The following is a 21130-nucleotide window of genomic DNA, read 5'->3' as shown; positions in this document are numbered from 1 at the left end:
CCAGGGGGAGCGGTCAGTGAATACTACTAAAGCTGCTCGGACAGACGGGCAGAGAGACAGACGGAGAGACAGGCGGAGAGACAGACGGACAGACAGAGAGACAGACCCCCTGGACAGGGACAGAGGGGAATATCAGGACAGGTCATTCACCAATGTCCCCTTTCTGTAGTCTAGCCCAGAGCGCTGTAGTCTAGCCCAGAGGGCCGTAGTCTAGCCCAGAGTGCCGTAGTCTAGCCCAGAGGGCCGTAGTCTAGCCCAGAGGGCCGTAGTCTAGCCCAGAGGGCCGTAGTCTAGCCCAGAGGGCCGTAGTCTAGCCCAGAGGGCCGTAGTCTAGCCCAGAGGGCCGTAGTCTAGCCCAGAGGGCCGTAGTCTAGCCCAGAGGGCCGTAGTCTAGCCCAGAGTGCCGTAGTCTAGCCCAGAGTGCCGTAGTCTAGCCCAGAGTGCCGTAGTCTAGCCCAGAGCGCCGTAGTCTAGCCCAGAGCGCCGTAGTCTAGCCCAGAGCGCCGTAGTCTAGCCCAGAGCGCCGTAGTCTAGCCCAGAGCGCCGTAGTCTAGCCCAGGGCGCCGTAGTCTAGCCCAGAGGGCCGTAGTCTAGCCCAGAGTGCCGTAGTCTAGCCCAGAGTGCTGTAGTCTAGCCCAGAGTGCTGTAGTCTAGCCCAGAGTGCTGTAGTCTAGCTCAGAGTGCTGTAACGTACTAAATGGAAATCGTAAATGGACTGCACTTATATAGCGCTTTTATCCAAAGCACTTTACAATTAAAGCCTCTTATTCACCCATTTACACACTAATGGCGGCAGCTGCCATGCAAGGTGCTAGCCTGCTCATTGGGAGCAATTTGGGGTTCATTGTCCAGGATTCGAACCGCCGACCGCTTCATCGGACGACCCGCTCTACCTCCTGAGCTACAGCCGCCCCTAGTCTAGCCCAGAGCGCTGTAGTCTAGCCCAGAGCGCTGTAGTCTAGCCCAGAGCGCTGTAGTCTAGCCCAGAGCGCTGTGTCGGAGTTCGGTACGTTCTAGAAGAACTATCTGAGACTTCGTGTGTTTGGCTCTGTGGGTGGCTCTCTATGTCACAACTCTTCATACGTGTGTGTGGATCTGGCCTATCAGTGTCTCTATATGGTCCTGGTCTTGCTGTGTGTCCACGGTACGTATGGCCCTGGTCTAGCTGTGTTAAGACGGGAGTTAAAGAGATTCCTTACGGACATTTTCCTCGTAGCCCAGCTGTTATGTAAATCCCTTGGGGGCGGCCAGCCATCATCCCCATCATCCTGCCGTCATCCACATCATCCACATCATCCTGCCGTCATCCACATCACAGCAGGGAGGATCTGCCCATGACACGGACGTCACGGGGAGAAGTTCTGGCCTAGGCGCGGAGAGACGCACTCATCCTGGGGTTTCATCCTTGTTAAACAGATCAAATGAGGCTTCACACTGTGTGTGTGTGTGTGTGTGTGTGTGTGTGTGTGTGTGTGTGTGTGTGTGTGTTGAAGAGTTGGGGTGGAGCACAGATATGGGCAGACTTGGTATTTGGGAGAGTCAGGGGGAGAGGTGAGGGGGAGAGTCGGGGGGGTGAGGTGGGGGAGAGTGAGGGGGAGGTGTGGGGGAGAGGGGGAGAGTCAGGGGGAGAGTCAGGGGGAGGTGAGGGGGAGAGTCAGGGGGAGGTGAGGGGGAGAGTCAGGGGGAGGTGAGGGGGAGAGTCAGGGGGAGAGTCGGGGGGGTGAGGTGGGGGAGAGTGAGGGGGAGGTGTGGGGGAGAGGGGGAGAGTCAGGGGGAGAGTCAGGGGGAGGTGAGGGGGAGAGTCAGGGGGAGGTGAGGGGGAGAGTCAGGGGGAGAGTCGGGGGGGTGAGGTGGGGGGAGAGTGAGGGGGAGGTGTGGGGGAGAGGGGGAGAGTCAGGGGGAGAGTCAGGGGGAGGTGAGGGGGAGAGTCAGGGGGAGGTGAGGGGGAGAGTCAGGGGGAGAGTCGGGGGGGTGAGGTGGGGGAGAGTGAGGGGGAGGTGTGGGGGAGAGGGGGAGAGTCAGGGGGAGGTGAGGGGGAGAGTCAGGGGGAGGTCAGGGGGAGAGTCAGGGGGAGGTGAGGGGGAGGTGAGGGGGAGGCGAGGGGGAGGTGAGGGGGAGAGTCAGGGGGAGGTGAGGGGGAGAGTCAGGGGGAGGTGAGGGGGAGGCACGTGCAGCCTCTAGTTTGGGGCTGCTCACAGAGAAGCTGCAGTGAGCCTGTCCGTCTATTTACAGTGGCATCCATTATTCAACACTCCACTTCCTCTAGCAGCGCATCAGAGCTACATCACTCTCTCCTCCTCTCCTTTCTCCTCCTCTCCTTTCTCCTCCTCTCCTTTCTCCTTCTCTCCTTCTCTCCTTTCTCCTTCTCTCCTCCTCTCCTTTCTCCTCCTCTCCTTTCTCCTTCTCTCCTCCTCTCCTTTCTCCTTCTCTCCTTTCTCCTCCTCTCCTTTCTCCTCCTGTCCTTTCTCCTTCTCTCCTTTCTCCTCCTCTCCTTTCTCCTTCTCTCCTTTCTCCTTCTCTCCTTTCTCCTTCTCTCCTGCCCCCCCCTCTCCTCTTCTGCAAAGATGAAAGTTGTCACAACACTATAGTCCATTGTCCATTGAGGCCTAGCCCTATAGTCCCCTTCACATGGTGGTCTATTGTCTAGCTAGCCAAGGTGCATCAGTCGGCAGCAAAGAAAGGGTGTGTCACCGTGTGGCTCCGCTCTGCCCTCTCCTGGCTCTAGAACATTCCCTTAATCTAGCCGTGTGGAGGGACAGGAGGAGACAGTGTGGAGGGACGGGAGGAAGGAGGAGACAGGGTGGAGGGACGGGAGGAAGGAGGAGACAGTGTGGAGGGACGGGAGGAAGGAGGAGACAGTGTGGAGGGACGGGAGGAAGGAGGAGACAGTGTGGAGGGACGGGAGGAAGGAGGAGACAGTGTGGAGGGACGGGAGGAAGGAGGAGACAGTTTGGAGGGACGGGAGGAAGGAGGAGACAGTGTGGAGGGACGGGAGGAAGGAGGAGACAGTGTGGAGGGACGGGAGGAAGGAGGAGACAGTGTGGAGGGACGGGAGGAAGGAGGAGACAGTGTGGAGGGACGGGAGGAAGGAGGAGACAGTGTGGAGGGACGGGAGGAAGGAGGAGACAGTGTGGAGGGACGGGAGGAAGGAGGAGACAGTGTGGAGGGACGGGAGGAAGGAGGAGACAGTGTGGAGGGACGGGAGGAAGGAGGAGACAGTTTGGAGGGACGGGAGGAAGGAGGAGACAGTTTGGAGGGACGGGAGGAAGGAGGAGACAGTGTGGAGGGACGGGAGGAAGGAGGAGACAGTTTGGAGGGACGGGAGGAAGGAGGAGACAGTGTGGAGGGACGGGAGGAAGGAGGAGACAGTTTGGAGGGACGGGAGGAAGGAGGAGACAGTGTGGAGGGACGGGAGGAAGGAGGAGACAGTTTGGAGGGACGGGAGGAAGGAGGAGACAGTGTGGAGGGACGGGAGGAAGGAGGAGACAGTGTGGAGGGACGGGAGGAAGGAGGAGACAGTTTGGAGGGACGGGAGGAAGGAGGAGACAGTGTGGAGGGACGGGAGGAAGGAGGAGACAGTGTGGAGGGACGGGAGGAAGGAGGAGACAGTGTGGAGGGACGGGAGGAAGGAGGAGACAGTGTGGAGGGACGGGAGGAAGGAGGAGACAGTTTGGAGGGACGGGAGGAAGGAGGAGACAGTGTGGAGGGACGGGAGGAAGGAGGAGACAGTTTGGAGGGACGGGAGGAAGGAGGAGACAGTGTGGAGGGACGGGAGGAAGGAGGAGACAGTGTGGAGGGACGGGAGGAAGGAGGAGACAGTGTGGAGGGACGGGAGGAAGGAGGAGACAGTGTGGAGGGACGGGAGGAAGGAGGAGACAGTGTGGAGGGACGGGAGGAAGGAGGAGACAGTGTGGAGGGACGGGAGGAAGGAGGAGACAGTGTGGAGGGACGGGAGGAAGGAGGAGACAGTGTGGAGGGACGGGAGGAAGGAGGAGACAGTTTGGAGGGACGGGAGGAAGGAGGAGACAGTGTGGAGGGACGGGAGGAAGGAGGAGACAGTTTGGAGGGACGGGAGGAAGGAGGAGACAGTGTGGAGGGACGGGAGGAAGGAGGAGACAGTGTGGAGGGACGGGAGGAAGGAGGAGACAGTGTGGAGGGACGGGAGGAAGGAGGAGACAGTGTGGAGGGACGGGAGGAAGGAGGAGACAGTTTGGAGGGACGGGAGGAAGGAGGAGACAGTGTGGAGGGACGGGAGGAAGGAGGAGACAGTTTGGAGGGACGGGAGGAAGGAGGAGACAGTGTGGAGGGACGGGAGGAAGGAGGAGACAGTTTGGAGGGACGGGAGGAAGGAGGAGACAGTGTGGAGGGACGGGAGGAAGGAGGAGACAGTGTGGAGGGACGGGAGGAAGGAGGAGACAGTTTGGAGGGACGGGAGGAAGGAGGAGACAGTGTGGAGGGACGGGAGGAAGGAGGAGACAGTTTGGAGGGACGGGAGGAAGGAGGAGACAGTGTGGAGGGACGGGAGGAAGGAGGAGACAGTGTGGAGGGACGGGAGGAAGGAGGAGACAGGGATGATAAATAATTCATCACTTTTGGATCCTTTGGGAGAAGGCAGCGGCCAGAGAGCATCAGCATTGTGCCAGGATGTAACGCAGGACCAGGACCAGGGAGGAGATCATGTGACTGGGTGGAGATCATGTGACTGGGTGGAGGAGATCATGTGACTGGGTGGAGGAGATCATGTGACTGGGTGGAGGAGATCATGTGACTGGATGGAGGAGATCATGTGACTGGATGGAGGAGATCATGTGACTGGGTGGAGGACCAGGAGCAGTAGAAGATGTGGTCCTTAGAATCAGAAGGGATGGGAGAGCGGGAGGGGAGAGGGAGGGGAGAGAGGGGTTGGTGAGGAGAGAGGGAGTGGAGAGCGGGGAGGGGGAGAGGAGAGAGGGAGGGGAAAGAGGGGGAGAGGAGAGAGGGAGGGGAAAGAGGGGGAGAGGAGAGAGGGAGGGGAGAGCGGTAGAGGAGAGAAGAAGGGAAGAGGGGTTGGTGAGGAGAGAGGGAGGGGAAAGAGGGGGAGAGGAGAGAGGGAGGGGAGAGAGGGGTTGGTGAGGAGAGAGGGTACAGGGGGAGCACTTAGCCCTCAGGGCAGAAGGCTGACTAGTCTAGTATGCTCTAAAGCTGACTAGTCTAGTGCTCTAAAGCTGACTAGTCTAGTGCTCTAAAGCTGACTAGTCTAGTATGCTCTAAAGCTGACTAGTCTAGTATGCTCTAAAGCTGACTAGTCTAGTATGCTCTAAAGCTGACTAGTCTAGTATGCTCTAAAGGGGTTTATACTGTAGCGTGGGGTCATAATAACATCACATGACATGTAGCGAGGGTCTGGATCCGTCTAAGGCCTGGACCACACGTACACGATTTATTCCTAAACGCACATTCTTTTGTCCATTTGGGCCTCAAACACACGAACACGGCGATTTCACCCACTCAATCGGAGATTTCTTTAAATGGGTAAAAAAGTGAAGAAATAAAAAAATATCCGATTGAGTGGATCAGTGTCGTTAGATTAAACGGAGCTGGTGTTGATGCAATGACGTCAAGGGTCAAGCCGTTTGCACATGCGCATGAAAGCAAAACGTTTTTCAAAAACAACAATGGCGGAAATGTACCATATTATTCTTTATTATTATTATTCACCATTATTTTTCTTTTGTACTTTTTTCTGTCTGTTTCAAAGAGTGCTCTGCTCACGTCTTGAGTCACTGCCGCCGTTTGAGTACAACTGGCTGCGCATACTCATAATGTTATTCTACGGTATTTGACGTTTTGCTTATCGCTACCTACTGGCCTGGCATGGCATTGCAGGCTTTAGCTCTTCGTATGGTCAGATGTTTTTGTGGTGTGGGCAGTTTTTTTTTTTTTTAAACGAGGACGAAAAAACCCACTTAAAAAAATATCCACGTACGTGTGGTCAAGGCCTAAAGGTTGAGGCTGTAACTGGCTGGAGAGAGGGGGTCTATGCAGAACTGGTCTGTTTGTGGAAGTTATTGCTCTGCACCCAGTACTAAAATACATGAGTTGTGTTCACGTTTTTTCAGTGACCTGGTCCCATTCTTGTTAATGATTGGCCCTGTCCAGAGAGACTGACAACCCCTTATCCCCCTCCATGCTGTAGACTTCCTTCACTAGCCATAAACTGGTGCCAAGCCATAGCAGACTGAGTTGGTTGTCTAGTCCCACCTGGTGTTATGACTGACAGTGCACCCTCTCTGGTGTTATGACTGATAGTGCACCCTGGATGGTGTTATGACTGACATTGCGCCCTGGCTGGTGTTATGACTGACATTGCACCCTGGCTGGTGTTATGACTGACATTGCACCCTGGCTGGTGTTATGACTGACATTGCACCCTGGCTGGTGTTATGACTGATAGTGCGCCCTGGTTGGTGTTATGACTGACAGTGCGCCCTGGCTGGTGTTATGACTGACAGTGCGCCCTGGTTGGTGTTATGACTGACAGTGCGCCCTGGCTGGTGTTATGACTGAAAGTGCACCCCACCTCTCATGTGACTGTGTGTGTGTGTGTGTAGGCCGGCCGTAGGCAGGGACACGTTATTACAGCACAGTCAATATCACAGCGGGACGCCACATAGCTGGCTGGCGGGTCGCACCTAACCGGGAAATAAATCCTCCAGGCATTTGGGTCCACAGGCCTGCAGAGAACACACACACACACACACACACACACTGACAGGGAAAGTGCTGCAGGCAGGTAGAAGGCTGGTTAAGTCCACAGATCAACAGCTGCAGGCTACAATACATCATGGCAAGTCATACTCACTCTTTACAACGACAAAGTAACTTTTCTATGTTGATATAGGATACCGTATGTATGCTGAGGGACACTGTGTTTATGTGACGCAGTGAAGGCTAGCTTCTCACGCCATTTTGTTCGTGGCTTGCTGTTCGTTGTCGTCTACAGAGTATCACCTTTTTCTGTAGCCTGTAGTCTAATACGGCCGTTCAGCCAATCATCGATCCTGAAACGGTGAGGTTCAACTGAGTGGAACCAGATCCAAGATGGCGGTGAGTGGGTGGTGAGTCGCCGGTGGAGGCCTGAGGGGATTGGCCTGAGCCCATCTGGCTCAGATCTCTTTAAAAGCTTTCCTATATCCCTCCATCCCTCACTCCCTCCATTCATCCATCATCCCTCCATCTATCTATCTGTCATCCGTGTGCGCTGGACTCCACAGCCCTCTAAGTGTCAAACTCTCATGACACAGCGAATCTCACCCTCTCTCTTTCTCAGTCTTGCCTATATTGGGAAGTTTTATATCAGCAACCTTTTGTTTTCTCTCTGCCTTTTCTGAGCACAGATTATCACAGTTCTCCAATAGCCAAGGCTTCATTAGAAAGACCTGTTATTGTTATGATTGTCATCTAAAGAGAAAGAACGCTGTCTAGACACACACACACACACTTTAGTGTAGCATCATTTCTGGCTGCCTCGAGGGTCGGGGGGGGTTGTATCCGTGTGTGCGCGCGTACGTGTGTGTGTGTGTGTGTGTGTGTGTAGAGGACCTGTGGTCGGGTCTGTTTAATGTCATCGGCAGGCTGTGTTTGCTCTGAGGGTGCTGTCCCAGCCTCAGCCCAGCCTGGTAGCACAGGCTCCAGCCCTCAGTCCTCTCCAGCCTGCCAGCACGGCACCACCATCTCCAGGCTGGGTTTAGGCTATGGAGGGAAAGAGGACTTGCGTAATATTCAGGATAATCTGGATTTACAGAAGTCGGTGGTGTTGAGAGATTGGTTTTTCCAAGAAACGTGCCTCTGAAGAGCAGGTCAGCCAGAAGAGCCCGGTTTGTCGTTTAGCTGGGCCTGATGAGTACGGTGTCGTGTAGGTTATTATCATGTACTTACTGGATTTTAACAGGCTTTAACCGAGTTATATGATGGTTCACTACTATAACGTGTGTGTGTGTGTGTGTGTGTGTGTGTTGTATCTCCCAGCCCGAGATGCAGACGAGCGGGAGAAGTGGATCCATGCCTTAGAGGGAACCATCCTCCGACACACACTCCAACTACGGGTGAGTAGTATACACACTTCTAAGGACAGTACGACAGTGCACTTACTCGCAGAGCCTGTGGGGGGCGCAGTTCCGAGAAAACCGGAAAAAACGCTATGTATTGCATTAAAGGTGGGGTAGGTAGTTTGACGTCAACAAGGCCTCCGATTGGTCATCTTTTTCAAAAGAACCCGCCCCTCCCTCCTGTCAATCATGATGTAGTCCCTCCCTCCAAACATGACTGGTAGGTGTGGCGAGATAGAGACCCTGATTGGTCAATACATTCGGGCGCGGTGCATTCTTTGAATCCAAAATACAGAGGCAGCGGTAAACACGGAGATCCAAGTTTATTCTCAGAGCACTTCTGTTACTGATAGCTGAAAGGATATTATGACAGTTTTACCAAATAACGCCAAAAGAAAACTACCTATCCCACCTTTAAGTTATGGAACGTTATGGAACGCATACCGTGTCAGAACGGAATATTAGCGATTTTGGAACCATGACTTGTAATTTTGATGATTCACAGGAACATTGAGAAATGGCTGTTTCATGTTCCACCTTGCTGGTCAGAGTTGGCATGTATTTAGAGATGATCTGATTTTGTGTTTGTGTGCGTGAGTGAGAGATCCCTGGAATGTGGAATGTAGTTTGAAGGTGATGTGGCGAGGTCATCTTTGTACTGTTGATGGTGTGGATGATAGGGATGGTCACGGTGGCGATGATGGAATTATTAATCTCCAAACCCTAGCCTTGTGTCATCATCAATAATAATAATGTCGTTCCACAGTGCCAGTGAGGATTCTGGGTAGACTGTCGTCTGCCACCCTGTGGTCTGTCTGGCACAGCGGGGCCGGGGTGTTGAGGGAGTGCTGTCTCTCTTTTACTCTCTCTCTCTCTGTCTCCATTTTTCTCTTTCCCTCATCCTTCATTCCCTTCTGTCTCTCAATGAATGTTTTCCTATTCTCCATTTAGACCCTCTGATTCAATTCACTTGGCCTCACATGTCTGTGACTCAACCATTTCTCACACCTCCCTCCCTCCCCTAGTCTCTCTGGTAAATGTCTGTACATGTCTGTTCTGCCTTCCCTCTCCAACTCTGCCACTCCTACTCCCTCTCCACCTCTCTCTCTCTCTCCCTCTCTCTCTCCCTCTCTCTCTCTCCCTCTCTCTCTCCCTCTCTCTCCCTTTCTCTCTCTCTCTCTCCCTCTCTCTCTCTCCCTCTCTCTCTCCCTCTCTCTCTCTCCCTCTCTCTCTCTCCCTCTCTCTCTCTCCCCCTCCCCCCACCCTCCCCTCCTCATACCTTTCCTCCATGTCACAGACTCTGCTGAAAGACTGCGTGTGTGCCTCCTTACAAGCACACTGTCACGATGTTGTCATAGTATCACATGACCCGACGGGAGCCAATCACCACCCGGCTTACAGCCGAGCATCTGCCCCACGGCCTTCCTCCAATCACAGCGGCCGACGCCGCTCGTCTCGCTCTCGGAGGCGTGTGCTGATGTCGTCGTTTCTCTCCGGGCCTGTGAGGAAGTGGTGTGTTTCCTGCGAGGGGAGTTAGCAGGATTAGCAGAGCCCTGCCTGCCTGTCAGGCCGACGCACTGCGCAGCTCAGCTGACGGCAGCACAGGAGCTGGGTAGGACAGGCAGCCCGCCAGGCCGGACGGTCTCTGGCTGTTATTCAGCTCTGGGTCTGAGAGAGGCAGCAGTGGGAGGAGGGAGAGAGAGAGGGAGAGAGAGAGAGGGAGGGACAAAGAGAGGGAGCACAGAGGGAGAGAGAGAGAGAGGTAGTGAGAGAGAGAGAGCAGGGAGGGACAAAGAGAGAGAGCACGGAGGGACAGAGAGAGCAGGGAGAGAGAGAGAGGTAGTGAGAGAGAGCACGGAGGGACAGAGAGAGAGCAGGGAGGGACATAGAGAGGGAGGGAGGGAGAACAGGGAGGGACAGAGAGAGAGGGAGGGACAAAGAGAAGTGTCAGTCAGGAGTCGGGGCCTGCTGTGCGAGCAGACAGACCCGCATAGAGAAACAGGGTAGTTGACGAGGCATGTCCATCCGAGCGCGGCGCCGTGTAAGTACCGACCGCACCACACACACACACACACACACACACTGGGAAACTAAACGGCTAGTGGCCAAACTATCGCAGCCTAAAGTGGGTCACGTTGTGTGGATTGCCAAGCAGAGGAGAGGGGAGGGGGGGGGGATTGTTGTTGGAGAGTGAGTTTGAGAGGGAGTGTTGGTGAGGTTTACCACTAGAATAGGAACACTTAACAACTGTGTCTTTGTGGAAAAGTGAGTATTGCCACGTTTGCGTTTCTTCATACCGAAACTTACCTCTGGCTGAGGTGGAACAGGCTCCGGTTCCGCCTCCGTTAAATGCGGTTCTAAGAGCAGGTGTTAAGACGGTGCGATTTCACACCGGGCTGAAAACCTATCCCTGTGAGAACCCGGCGCCCAGCTCTGGAGCATTGTCCTACAGCGTGCTACAACGACCACGTAGGCAAGGATAGCTTCACGCTCGGATTTCCTCAGCAAACTTTCCTTCCCTCCTCCGCCCTTGGAGAAAGCATGGTGGCTGGATTGGTGACAGGTTTGTTGAGGAGCAGTCATGTTAGATCAGAGATGAGGGCCTGGCAGTGGCTAGGAAGGCGGGCCGGTAACCAGAGCCTGCCCCTGAGGGCTCTGTATGCTAGTCTAATCCAGTCAGACTCAGATCTACCTTTATCTCTGCTAGTCTAGTCCAGTCAGACTCAGATCTACCTTTATCTCTGCTAGTCTAATCCAGCCAGACTGAGATCTACCTTTATCTCTGCTAGTCTAATCCAGCCAGACTCAGATCTACCTTTATCTCTGCTAGTCTAATCCAGCCAGACTCAGATCTGCCTTTATCTCTGCTAGTCTAATCCAGCCAGACACAGATCTACCTTTATCTCTGCTAGTCTAATCCAGCCAGACTCAGATCTATCTACCTTTATCTCTGCTAGTCTAGTCCAGTCAGACTCAGATCTACCTTTATCTCTGCTAGTCTAATCCAGAGATGGAGGAGGCTGTTGTTCCCCCCCGAGGGGTGACCCAGACTGGGCATCAGCCAGCTGTGGGGTGGGTGTGTGGAGGGGGGGTGGAGAGGGTGAGAGAAGGTGTCCAATGAGTCCTGAGAACTCACAACATTCTAGATTATGCTACTAGCCAAGAAGAATATACCCTTGATTGCTATAGCTCAAACTCATAAATCACCTGGTTGATATGCTCTTTAATGGAGGTGTGATAGTGTGATATTTGACCAGATCTTTACGTGCAATTTCACATGTAATCGCGGATCGTTTTCCTCATTCGAAAATGTAGCCATGAACAAACACAGTAGGGTAATCCAAGCCTTGGAGGCTATCTGCATCACTACACACACACACACACACACACACACACACACACAGTATGTTTGCTACAGCTGTTGCTAATGGTAGCCTATTTTTTGTCTGTTGATTGTCTTTTGGCTCAGGCATCTCTGTGGGCAGCCCCAGTCAGCAGCTAGCACATATTGATGACACTGTATGACCTCTGAACCTTTCAGGAAGTCAGTGAGTGAAACAGGAACTTAGACTTTGGTCTATCGCAAGTTAAGCACTTTGCTAGCCGTGGTTTTGACACAGTCAGAAGTTTAACAGTTTAACACTCGGTTTCACACGTCTGTCGGGCGGTAAATGGCTTTTCTTCACATCCCTGTGAGATGCACCTCTATTATAGAAAAGCCTTCTTCATCCTCCTCTTCCTCCCCCAGTCGGACTGCTTTACGGCGCTGTCGTAAGGTCGAGGCAGCACACACACAGGTGATATGCGTACCAGTTTTGTTGCAGTTGTGTTGTTAGAGGAGGTGTGATTGCCCCAGGTTGGTGCGGTGTGTGTGTGTGTGTGTGTGTGTGTGTGTGTGTGTGTGTGTGTGTGTGTGTGTGTGTGTGTGTGTCTAGCGAGGCAGTATCCTGGAGGCGGTGTTTTTGTCTGAAGTTGGCTGGAAAGGCGTCTGGATTGAGACAGACTTCCAAGGAAGCAACGCGTAACAACGTCACAATGTCACGTCGCTAAACACCTGTCGGTCATGCTGTGTTCACACCGGGCGCGGCGAGAAGATTCCCGCCGCCCAGTTCGGCCAATCACGCCGCGGGATCGATGGGTCGCCGGGCGAATCCGCCGCAGAATAGAATAGAATTAGAATTCTTATATGAATGGATTTTTCTACCACCTCTTTTGGAAAGAGTGTACTGGTGGTGATGTCCTGTTCAAGCTGTGATTGGGCAGAACTGACCCTAAGCCTGGAGAAGCCCTGGTCCAGGTCGGGATACTGTACCATTCAGGACTATACCCCGTTATACCACTCTGCCAGGGACCATTCATCGCACCAGACTTTTTGTCATTTGGTCTTCATTACCGTATCTACAGACAATATTATTTTGTTATTCACCGAAGTGAAGACATTTTTCGAAAGATGAAATCCTTTTCTCCGAGGTGGCTAAGGGGTATAGCCCCGACCTGGACCAGGGCTGACCCTGGAGCTGCTTCTGGGCCTACTGGACCAGGGCTGACCCTGGAGCTGCTTCTGGGCCTACTGGACCAGGGCTAACCCTGGAGCTGCTTCTGGGCCTACTGACCCGGACCAGGGCTAACCCTGGAGCTGCTTCTGGGCCTACTGGACCAGGGCTGACCCTGGAGCTGCTTCTGGGCCTCCTGACCTGGACCAGGGCTGACCCTGGAGCTGCTCCTGGGCCTACTGACCTGGACCAGGGCTGACCCTGGAGCTGCTTCTGGGCCTACTGGACCAGGGCTGACCCTGGAGCTGCTTCTGGGCCTCCTGACCTGGACCAGGGCTGACCCTGGAGCTGCTTCTGGGCCTCCTGACCTGGACCAGGGCTGACCCTGGAGCTGCTTCTGGGCCTCCTGACCAGGGCTGACCCTGGAGCTGCTTCTGGGCCTACTGACCTGGACCAGGGCTGACCCTGGAGCTGCTTCTGGGCCTACTGACCTGGACCAGGGCTGACCCTGGAGCTGCTTCTGGGCCTGAGGTCAACACAGGACCACAACACTAGTGCTGAGGATGTTTACTCACTTGTACTTTTTGACAACTTATTAAAAGCAGTGTTTCTGTCTGTGTCCGTCCGTCTGATTTATCAGTCATCATCAATCATTGTCCATTCCTGACAGGTGTGACTGAGCATGCTCTGTTGTCTTCGTTCTGTCCCCCCCTCTCTCCAGGAGGCAGAGACAGGCTTCGTCCCGAGTGTCCAGGACTTTGACAAGAAGCTAGCGGAGGCGGACGCGTATCTGCAGATTCTGATTGACCAGTTAAAGGTGGGGCATGTTCCTGTTAGGGACGGCCATTTAAAAGAAAGTTTTATATTATTCTAATATTGATCAAGAAACCAATAACGTGTTTCAGCCTGGTTCTCTGGCTCTGGATGGAGCTGCTGGACTTGTGGTTATTGATGTTACATACTGTAACTTACACTAACTATTTAACTCCACCTGTACTATTTAACTCCACCTGTACCTGTAATGCCTCCACCCTCGACCCGCTGGGTGTGTTTGCCAGGTGTGTGAACAGCCTGACTATCCTGCCATCTCTCACAGCTCAGCGCACTTTAGAGCACATATTCCTCTTAGCTTCCTGGTATACAGTATGTCATTAAATACCCCGGTTTCAAATGTCACAGCCATAAGGATAAAGTCACAGCCATACAATATTCAAATATATAAATAAAGATTTTCAATTTGTAAAATAGGCTTACATTGTTTCCAGAAATCAAAATAGCCTTAACAAAAATTGAATACTAATCACAAAAACTTATACTAATGTCAGTTTGGATATTTGAATACCCTTGCCCATCCTAGTTCCCGTTCTACATGTCACAATGTTGGCACAGCCACTGGCAAAATAGTCATACTTCCCTAGAAGATGGGCTCCTATTCCAGCCCAAATCCATTAGAGCCCTCAGTGTGGACGACACTCTTCTGATTTTGATGTTTTTAAACATATGACGGACCTGGTTAGCTGCATTACTGGAACCGGTGTCGACCCAAAGACAACATTTTCTGGAAACATAGAGCTATGAAACAACTCTGAATGTCATTACGACTCCCAGAATACCTCTGACTCTTCTCTTCAATCGATGGCTCTGTTTAGCGGATGTGGGCCCCTGATTGAACGGTGTCCTCTGCTTATCACACCTCTTTCTCTCCTCTCCTCTCCTCTCCTCTCCTCTCCTCTCCTCTCCTCTCCTCTCCTCCTGTGTTCCAGCTGTTTGATGAGAAGATCAAGGACTGTGAGGAGGATGAGCCTCGCAGAGTGAGTAGCATCTCTAGCATCTCTGCTTCCTGGTTCCCCTTGGTTCTCTTCTTACCTTGGTTCCTTCTCCCCCATCCTGGTTCCCCTGGACCCCTGCCCAACCTCTCCTGATATTAGACCCACTAGCAGCAGAACAACTGCTTTATTTTCAATGATGTCGATTAGTTGTCATTGACGCTGTCCACCAAGGTTTAATGAAGATAATGGTTTCGGCAGAAATAGAGGGCGTTGTCAGGAAGACCTGTCCACCACAATCCACTCGGTGTCGGCTATGTCATATCATTCATCCACCATCACACGGTAGAATTGTCTGGCAGGCTTGTCCAGGTATCAGGACTTGATGGTGTGCAAGTGGCTGTCCCCACCGTCCCCACAGCTGTGGCTCACTTCCTCAGAGAGCCAGGTCAGGTGGTGTCGGTCAGCAAGGTAGTGATACTAACCCATTGTTGATGGGACGGCAGTTTCTGGACGTCTGTAATTCTATTGTCTTAGTTCCTATTGTGTGTTCTGTTATTAGCCGTCATGGGGAAATGACCTGTTTGGTTTCCGTAGAAGGGGTGTGTGTTTGTGTCAGAGGGGTACGTGTAACGTTAGCAGAAAGGTAGACCCAAAGACAGACGGACGAGGCGAAGCTGCTGCTGCAAGGTTTCGACGTGAAACGACTAAACAACAATTAGGGTATGAAGGAAGGCGACGAGAGGAACAAGGGACAGGTGGAGCTAAACGCATCCAGGCACAGCACACAGTCCAGACTATGAAGGGTTAACTGAATGAGACAGAGCAGACAGGCAGGGAAGGGTTAACTGAATGAGACACAGCAGACAGGCAGGGAAGGGTTAACTGAATGAGACACAGCAGACAGGCAGGGAAGGGTTAACTGAATGAGAGACAGCAGACAGGCAGGGAAGGGTTAACTGAATGAGACACAGCAGACAGGCAGGGAAGGGTTAACTGAATGAGACACAGCAGACAGGCAGGGAAGGGTTAACTGAATGAGACACAGCAGACAGGCAGGGAAGGGTTAACTGAATGAGACACAGCAGACAGGCAGGGAAGGGTTAACTGAATGAGACAGCAGACAGGCAGGGAAGGGTTAACTGAAAGGATAAGCAACAGAGACACCAGGGAAGGGAAGACGCCAGGCGACAGTCACAGGAGAACACGGCGGAGCGTGACACACACACGGCCTGAGGGGACGGGGACGAGGACGAGGACTGGAAGGGGACTGACTAGGGAGCAGGAGTGGGGGACTAGACACTGAGGACTGGGTCTGGAGCAGGGGGACACAACCAAGAAAAGACAAGAAAAGACAAAACGGTTAACCGGCAAGAAAAGACAAAAAAAAGTGAATCACATGGAGATGAACAACATGGAGACAGGAGGTCCAGGGTGACGGGCGAGGTGTGACAGTGTGAAAGTTTAAAAAGTTGTGACAGCTTGTAAATCTCCATAACCTTGATCCTTGTGATTGTTGCTCTTGAATCTACGAGGTTGTGGTGTTGACATTTTAACTATTTAACTTTTTCTTTTTCAGAAAATTGAAGATTTGAAGGAGACTACGTGTGTAAGTGAGAGTCTGCTTTCTATAATGTCTATAATGTGTAAAACATCAATGTTTTCAGAGTTTCAGCGTGAGTTTTAGCAAAGTGTTTTAACCTCCATTTCTCTCTTGTTTCTGTAGAGTATGGTAGAGTCCATCAAACACTGTATTGTACTGCTGCAAATTGCTAAGGTAAGAACACAAAGCTTGATTCATTAACTTCAGTGTTGTTGTGTTGCTGCCATACCGTCTGCATCTGTGTCACTCGTGAGACCACACACTACAGTGTACTTCCTTAGCCATGCTAGCCTGCTAGCTAGTTCGATAGCCCCACCTAGCCAGCTTACTGTAACCAGGGTCGGTGGTTGCCAAGGGTAGAGTACGCATTTCATCATGTGCTTCCTGCCTTCTCACAGGAAATTGTGTAATAGTTACTACTGTGCGTAGTTGTTAGGGGCATATTTGGACTTTCTAATCTGACATAAACACTACTTGAGTGGGAGCTGGAAACCAGCTGCCAGCGTGAAGAACTAGTAGACGCTATGGGTGGATGAGTATCTCTGGAAATTCTTAGACAACACAAGAGTTTTCTTCGTGATCACATGGTAAGCGTTTCACTTTCAGGTCTAGATTGATTGGTTGTGCACCATGACGAGGTTTTCATGAGGACAGTTATCTCCTCAATGTCAGTAGCAGGTTCCAAACAGGGTTCCCGGGCGAAGGGAGGTTCTAAAACCTACATCCTAGAACCCCTGAGATCAGAATGCCTTTCCTTATGGGGGTTAAATGCTTGAAAAGGTGTTCAGAAGGTTCTTTAGGTTCTTTCAGAAGTTAGGTTCTTTCAGAAGGCGCTATATAAGTGCAGTCCATTTATGTACTCTTTTTTTAAAGTACTGTTGTTATAAACATACACAGTTCAACCATCCATAAGTAACGTTTTCTTTTCAAAATTTTAAGGATCAAAGTAACGAACAGCAACACGCAAACGGACTTATAGTAAGTTTGACATTTCTCGGTTCACGAGAAAAAAACGAAATCAACCAAATCTCTATCCTTCTCTTCCCCCTTCAATTCACACTGAGCTGTAGAGCAGAAGATCAATCTGACCTGTTCACATAGTGCATGCTGTGTCATTTAAGCCTTCTCTCACATATTCCTTTCTCTTTTATCACCTCCTGTACTTTACTTATTGAAATCTTCTTGTTTTTCTGCAATTCTGTTGTGAATTTTCTGTCACATCTCATGTCACAGAAGTCCTACCGTTCTGTGTTCTTGTGTTTTTAAGCGCTTGAGTTGCTTGAGTTAGTGCTTGATTGTCTGCACATTTACTTTGGAGAGTCCACTTGTGAGTGTGCAGGTGTGCATGCGTGCGTGCATGAAGGTGTGTGTGTGTGTGCTTGCGTGTGTAGTATGTGTGACCGAGTGAGCGTCACAGCGCACTTACCTCCCCTCCATACACACACACTAACCCCCTCATACACACACACACACTAACCCCCCCTCCACACCCCCCCCCCCATACACACGCATACACCCCCCTCCATACACACACACACACTTACCCCCCCTCTATACATGCATACATACACACACACTAACCCCCTCATACACACACACACTAACCCCCCCTCCACACAGATACCCCCCCATACACACACACATACCCTCCTCCATACACACACACACTAACCCCCCCCTCCACACACATTCCCCCCCATACACACACACACACACCCCCCTCCAGACACACACACACACTTACCCCCCCCCCTCCATACACACACACTAACCCCCTCCCCCCGGACTAATTCACCATAGATTGGTCTGTGCTGTACCCGCTGAACCATCAAGGACTAATAGATGACAGTGAGCAGCTATTTACTGTCTCATAGATGTTTTCAGAGCAGATGCTGTCTAATCTGACCAGTATTAGTCTCTCACATGGGTATCCGCTGTTTCTACCCACGTATTATGTACTGTATAAGCTATATGTATCAAACCCCCCAGATAGCAAGCGGATCTGGGCCATATACAGGCCAGATCTGGCCCTTGTGGCTTAGTTCCGGCCCATATATGGCCCAGAATCATTACACATCGGCTTGCTATCTGGGCCTCCATGTAAACGCATGCGCAACCCTGGTCTCACCAGCCAAAATACTTAAGGTGTGCTTGATTTGATTTGATCTGAGTCAGGCTCGGTCGAATCAATGTAGCGGTCCCTAAAAGTGCATTGTCATCTTGCAAGGCGAGCATAATCAAGCGCACCAAGTATTCTGGTGTGTTTGCAGCAGTAGGTCTGCCTGTAAGCCCCGCCTCTCTCCAACCACGCCACTAGCATTAGCATAGTACAGGATTAGCATCAGCCCTATAGACCCTGGATATCCTGTTCTAACCCCCAGATTAAGCTCTTCTTTCTAGCTAAACTCCTCCATCTGCCAGACGAGACGAGACCTCTCCCGAGAGGTTGATTTCATCTCCAGCTTACCGAGGCGCCGTTTTCTGGGCCCGCTTGCGATCCAGCAGCGTTTCTGTAATTGGCTATAATTAGGAGCGTCTGCCTTGCTTTCCTACAGGCATGCGGATGAGGGAGGGAGGGAGTGAGGGAGGGAGGAGACGGGAAGTGAACAGAGATCTCCTCTCCCTGATCTGAAGGCCGATGACAGCCGTGACTAGTCCAGCGTTCTGCCCTCCTTCCCCATCCCTGGCCAGATGTTCGATGACTGGACTGGTCACATGCAGGGTGGACGGCTACTGTTACTGTACTCTGCCAGTGCTGTGTTATCTGCCCACGGGGAGTGAAGCTGAGCTCATTCTGGGGGAAGGAACGTTCTGGAATGAAACACGGCCCTGGAGGACGTGCGTTCCTGTTTCTCTGTTCTCAGTTCATATTTTCTCTCTGACGGTACTAGATAGTGAAGCAGTGAGGCCCTCTGACGGTACTAGATAGTGAAGCAGTCAGGCGCCCTCTGACGGTACTAGATAGTGAAGCAGTCAGGCCCTCTCTGACCGTACTAGATAGTGAAGCAGTCAGGCCCTCTCTGAGGGTACTAGATAGTGAAGCAGTCAGGCCCTCTCTGAGGGTACTAGATAGTGAAGCAGTCAGGCCCTCTCTGACGGTACTAGATAGTGAAGCAGTCAGGCCCTCTCTGACGGTACTAGATAGTGAAGCAGTCAGGCCCTCTCTCTGCTGTTGTTGACATATTCCATTCTGCACTGAAACCACTCCAGAGTTCTAGAACACTCTTCTTCCTCGGTACTAGAGTTCTAGAACACTCTTCTTCCTCGGTACTAGAGTTATAGAACACTCTTCTTCCTCGGTACTAGAGTTATAGAACACTCTTCTTCCTCGGTACTAGAGTTCTAGAACACTCTTCTTCCTCGGTACTAGAGTTCTAGAACACTCTTCTTCCTCGGTACTAGAGTTCTAGAACACTCTTCTTCCTCTGTACTAGAGTTCTAGAACACTCTTCTTCCTCAGTACTAGAGTTCTAGAACACTCTTCTTCCTCAGTACCAGAGTTCTAGAACACTCTTCTTCCTCGGTACTAGAGTTCTAGAACACTCTTCTTCCTCGGTACTAGGATTCCTGGATAGCGGGTGTCTTCGGTGGCCCTGTGGTGTCCTGTCCAGGCCTGTAAACACGGTGGCCCTGTGGTGTCCTGTCCTGGCCTGTAAACACGGTGGCCCTGTGGTGTCCTGTCCTGGCCTGTAGACACGCAGGACACTGGCTCGCTGGAGGCGCTGGAAACATCCATACCATACTAATGTAGTGAAATATTGATTCTCCCGGTCAGGAAGCACGATGGAGCCATTACCATATTGCTTACTGCTGTCCAATCCTCCCAGTCCTCTTCCATTTGGGGGGGGAGGGTCGGGGGGGGTTGATGCTGGATTCAGCCCACAGCCGAGCGTTGTTTACACTACATACAGTACTCTGCAGGATGCTTCTTATTTGCGTTTGATTGTATGTGTGTGTGTGTTTGATTATTTGTGTGTGTGTTAAAGCAATATGAATTAGGCCTACCAACTCAGACAGAAGCCTGCTATGTAGAACATGGTTATTAAGGTACCAGCCTGCTTTGTGGAACATAGTTATTAAGGTACCAGCCTGCTATGTGGAACATGGTTATTAAGGTACCAAGCTGCTATGTGGAACATAGTTATTAAGGTACCGAGCTGCTATATGGAACCAGCCTGCTATATGGAACATGTTTAGTATGATACTGGCCTGCTATGTGGAACATGGTTAGTAGGATGGGGCAACCAGTCGCACCGAGGTAGCAGAGCGTAGCGGTCTGGAGGGGGTGTAGGGTTTGACCATGGCCTGGAGGTAGGAGGCCATTGCCCTGTAGGTTAGCGCCAGAGTTTTAAACTGGATGCAAGCCGCTACAGGGAGCCAGTGTAGGGAACGGAGAAGGGAAGTTGTGTGGGAGAACTTGGGGTGGTTGAACACCAGGTGAGCAGCAGCTTTCTGGACAAGTTCCAGGGGTTTAATGGCTGACGCCGGAGCCCCAGCGAGGAGGGAGTTGCAGTAGTCCAGGCGGGAGATGACCAGGGCCTGGATGAGCACCTGCGCCATTTCATCAGTGAGGAAAGGGCGAATCCTCCTGATGTTGTAGAGCAGTAATCTACAGGAGCGTGTGACGGATGTGAGATACGTGGAGAGATGTAGTGTAGAGGGAAAACAAGAGGGGACCCAGGACAGACCCTTGTGGAACCCCCGTAGTCAGACTACGCGGTTCCGACATCAACCCTCTCCATGTCACCTGGTAGGAGCAGCCCGTCAGGTAGGATAGATGGAGTATTATGTTACATTAAAGGGCAGTTTGTGACTCATCCACATGGATACCAGGGACACCATGACCTCACCCCTGCTCAGTGTCTAAATTCATCCTATCGGTCACCTTGTCCTCTCCTCTCTCTGTGTGTCTCTCTCTGTTGGAAGGCTATGATGTGTGTGTGTGTTGGCTATGATGCGTGTGTGTAATAGTGTGTGTTGTCTCTTCCTGTGCAGAGTACCATCAACCCGGTGGATGGGATCTTCCAGCCTCTGGACAGCTCGATAGTCAACGTTACCATGCCGACCCAGGCCGCACTTCCCACCGGTAACTAACTACCCAACGAAACACTACCCAACACTAACTAAGCACTGTACACCCAACACACACCACACTATCTACCATTAACTAACCACTGTACA

At 51.9% G+C, this 21130-nt stretch overlaps 1 protein-coding gene across 2 annotated transcripts in view; it reads left to right on the top strand.

Annotated features, from left to right (window-relative positions):
• Positions 1–21130, top strand: part of osbpl9 (oxysterol binding protein-like 9) — a 43826-nt gene that overhangs the window by 7499 nt on the left and 15197 nt on the right. The window contains exons 4-10 of one of the 2 annotated variants that reach the window (XM_084458969.1): positions 8008–8084; positions 13302–13397; positions 14344–14391; positions 15926–15955; positions 16073–16123; positions 16889–16927; positions 20945–21035. In XM_084458969.1, coding sequence (XP_084315095.1) covers positions 8008–8084; positions 13302–13397; positions 14344–14391; positions 15926–15955; positions 16073–16123; positions 16889–16927; positions 20945–21035 — 432 coding nt within the window. The remainder of the gene's footprint in view (positions 1–8007; positions 8085–13301; positions 13398–14343; positions 14392–15925; positions 15956–16072; positions 16124–16888; positions 16928–20944; positions 21036–21130) is intronic. The other variant, XM_084458970.1, reaches the window with a different exon arrangement.

Source organism: Borostomias antarcticus (genome assembly GCF_949987555.1).
Source record: "Borostomias antarcticus genome assembly, chromosome: 26".
Lineage (NCBI taxonomy): Eukaryota > Metazoa > Chordata > Actinopteri > Stomiiformes > Stomiidae > Borostomias > Borostomias antarcticus.
The sequence above is the reverse complement of the archived record's forward strand: the minus strand, read 5'-3'. Positions and strand labels throughout refer to the sequence as shown.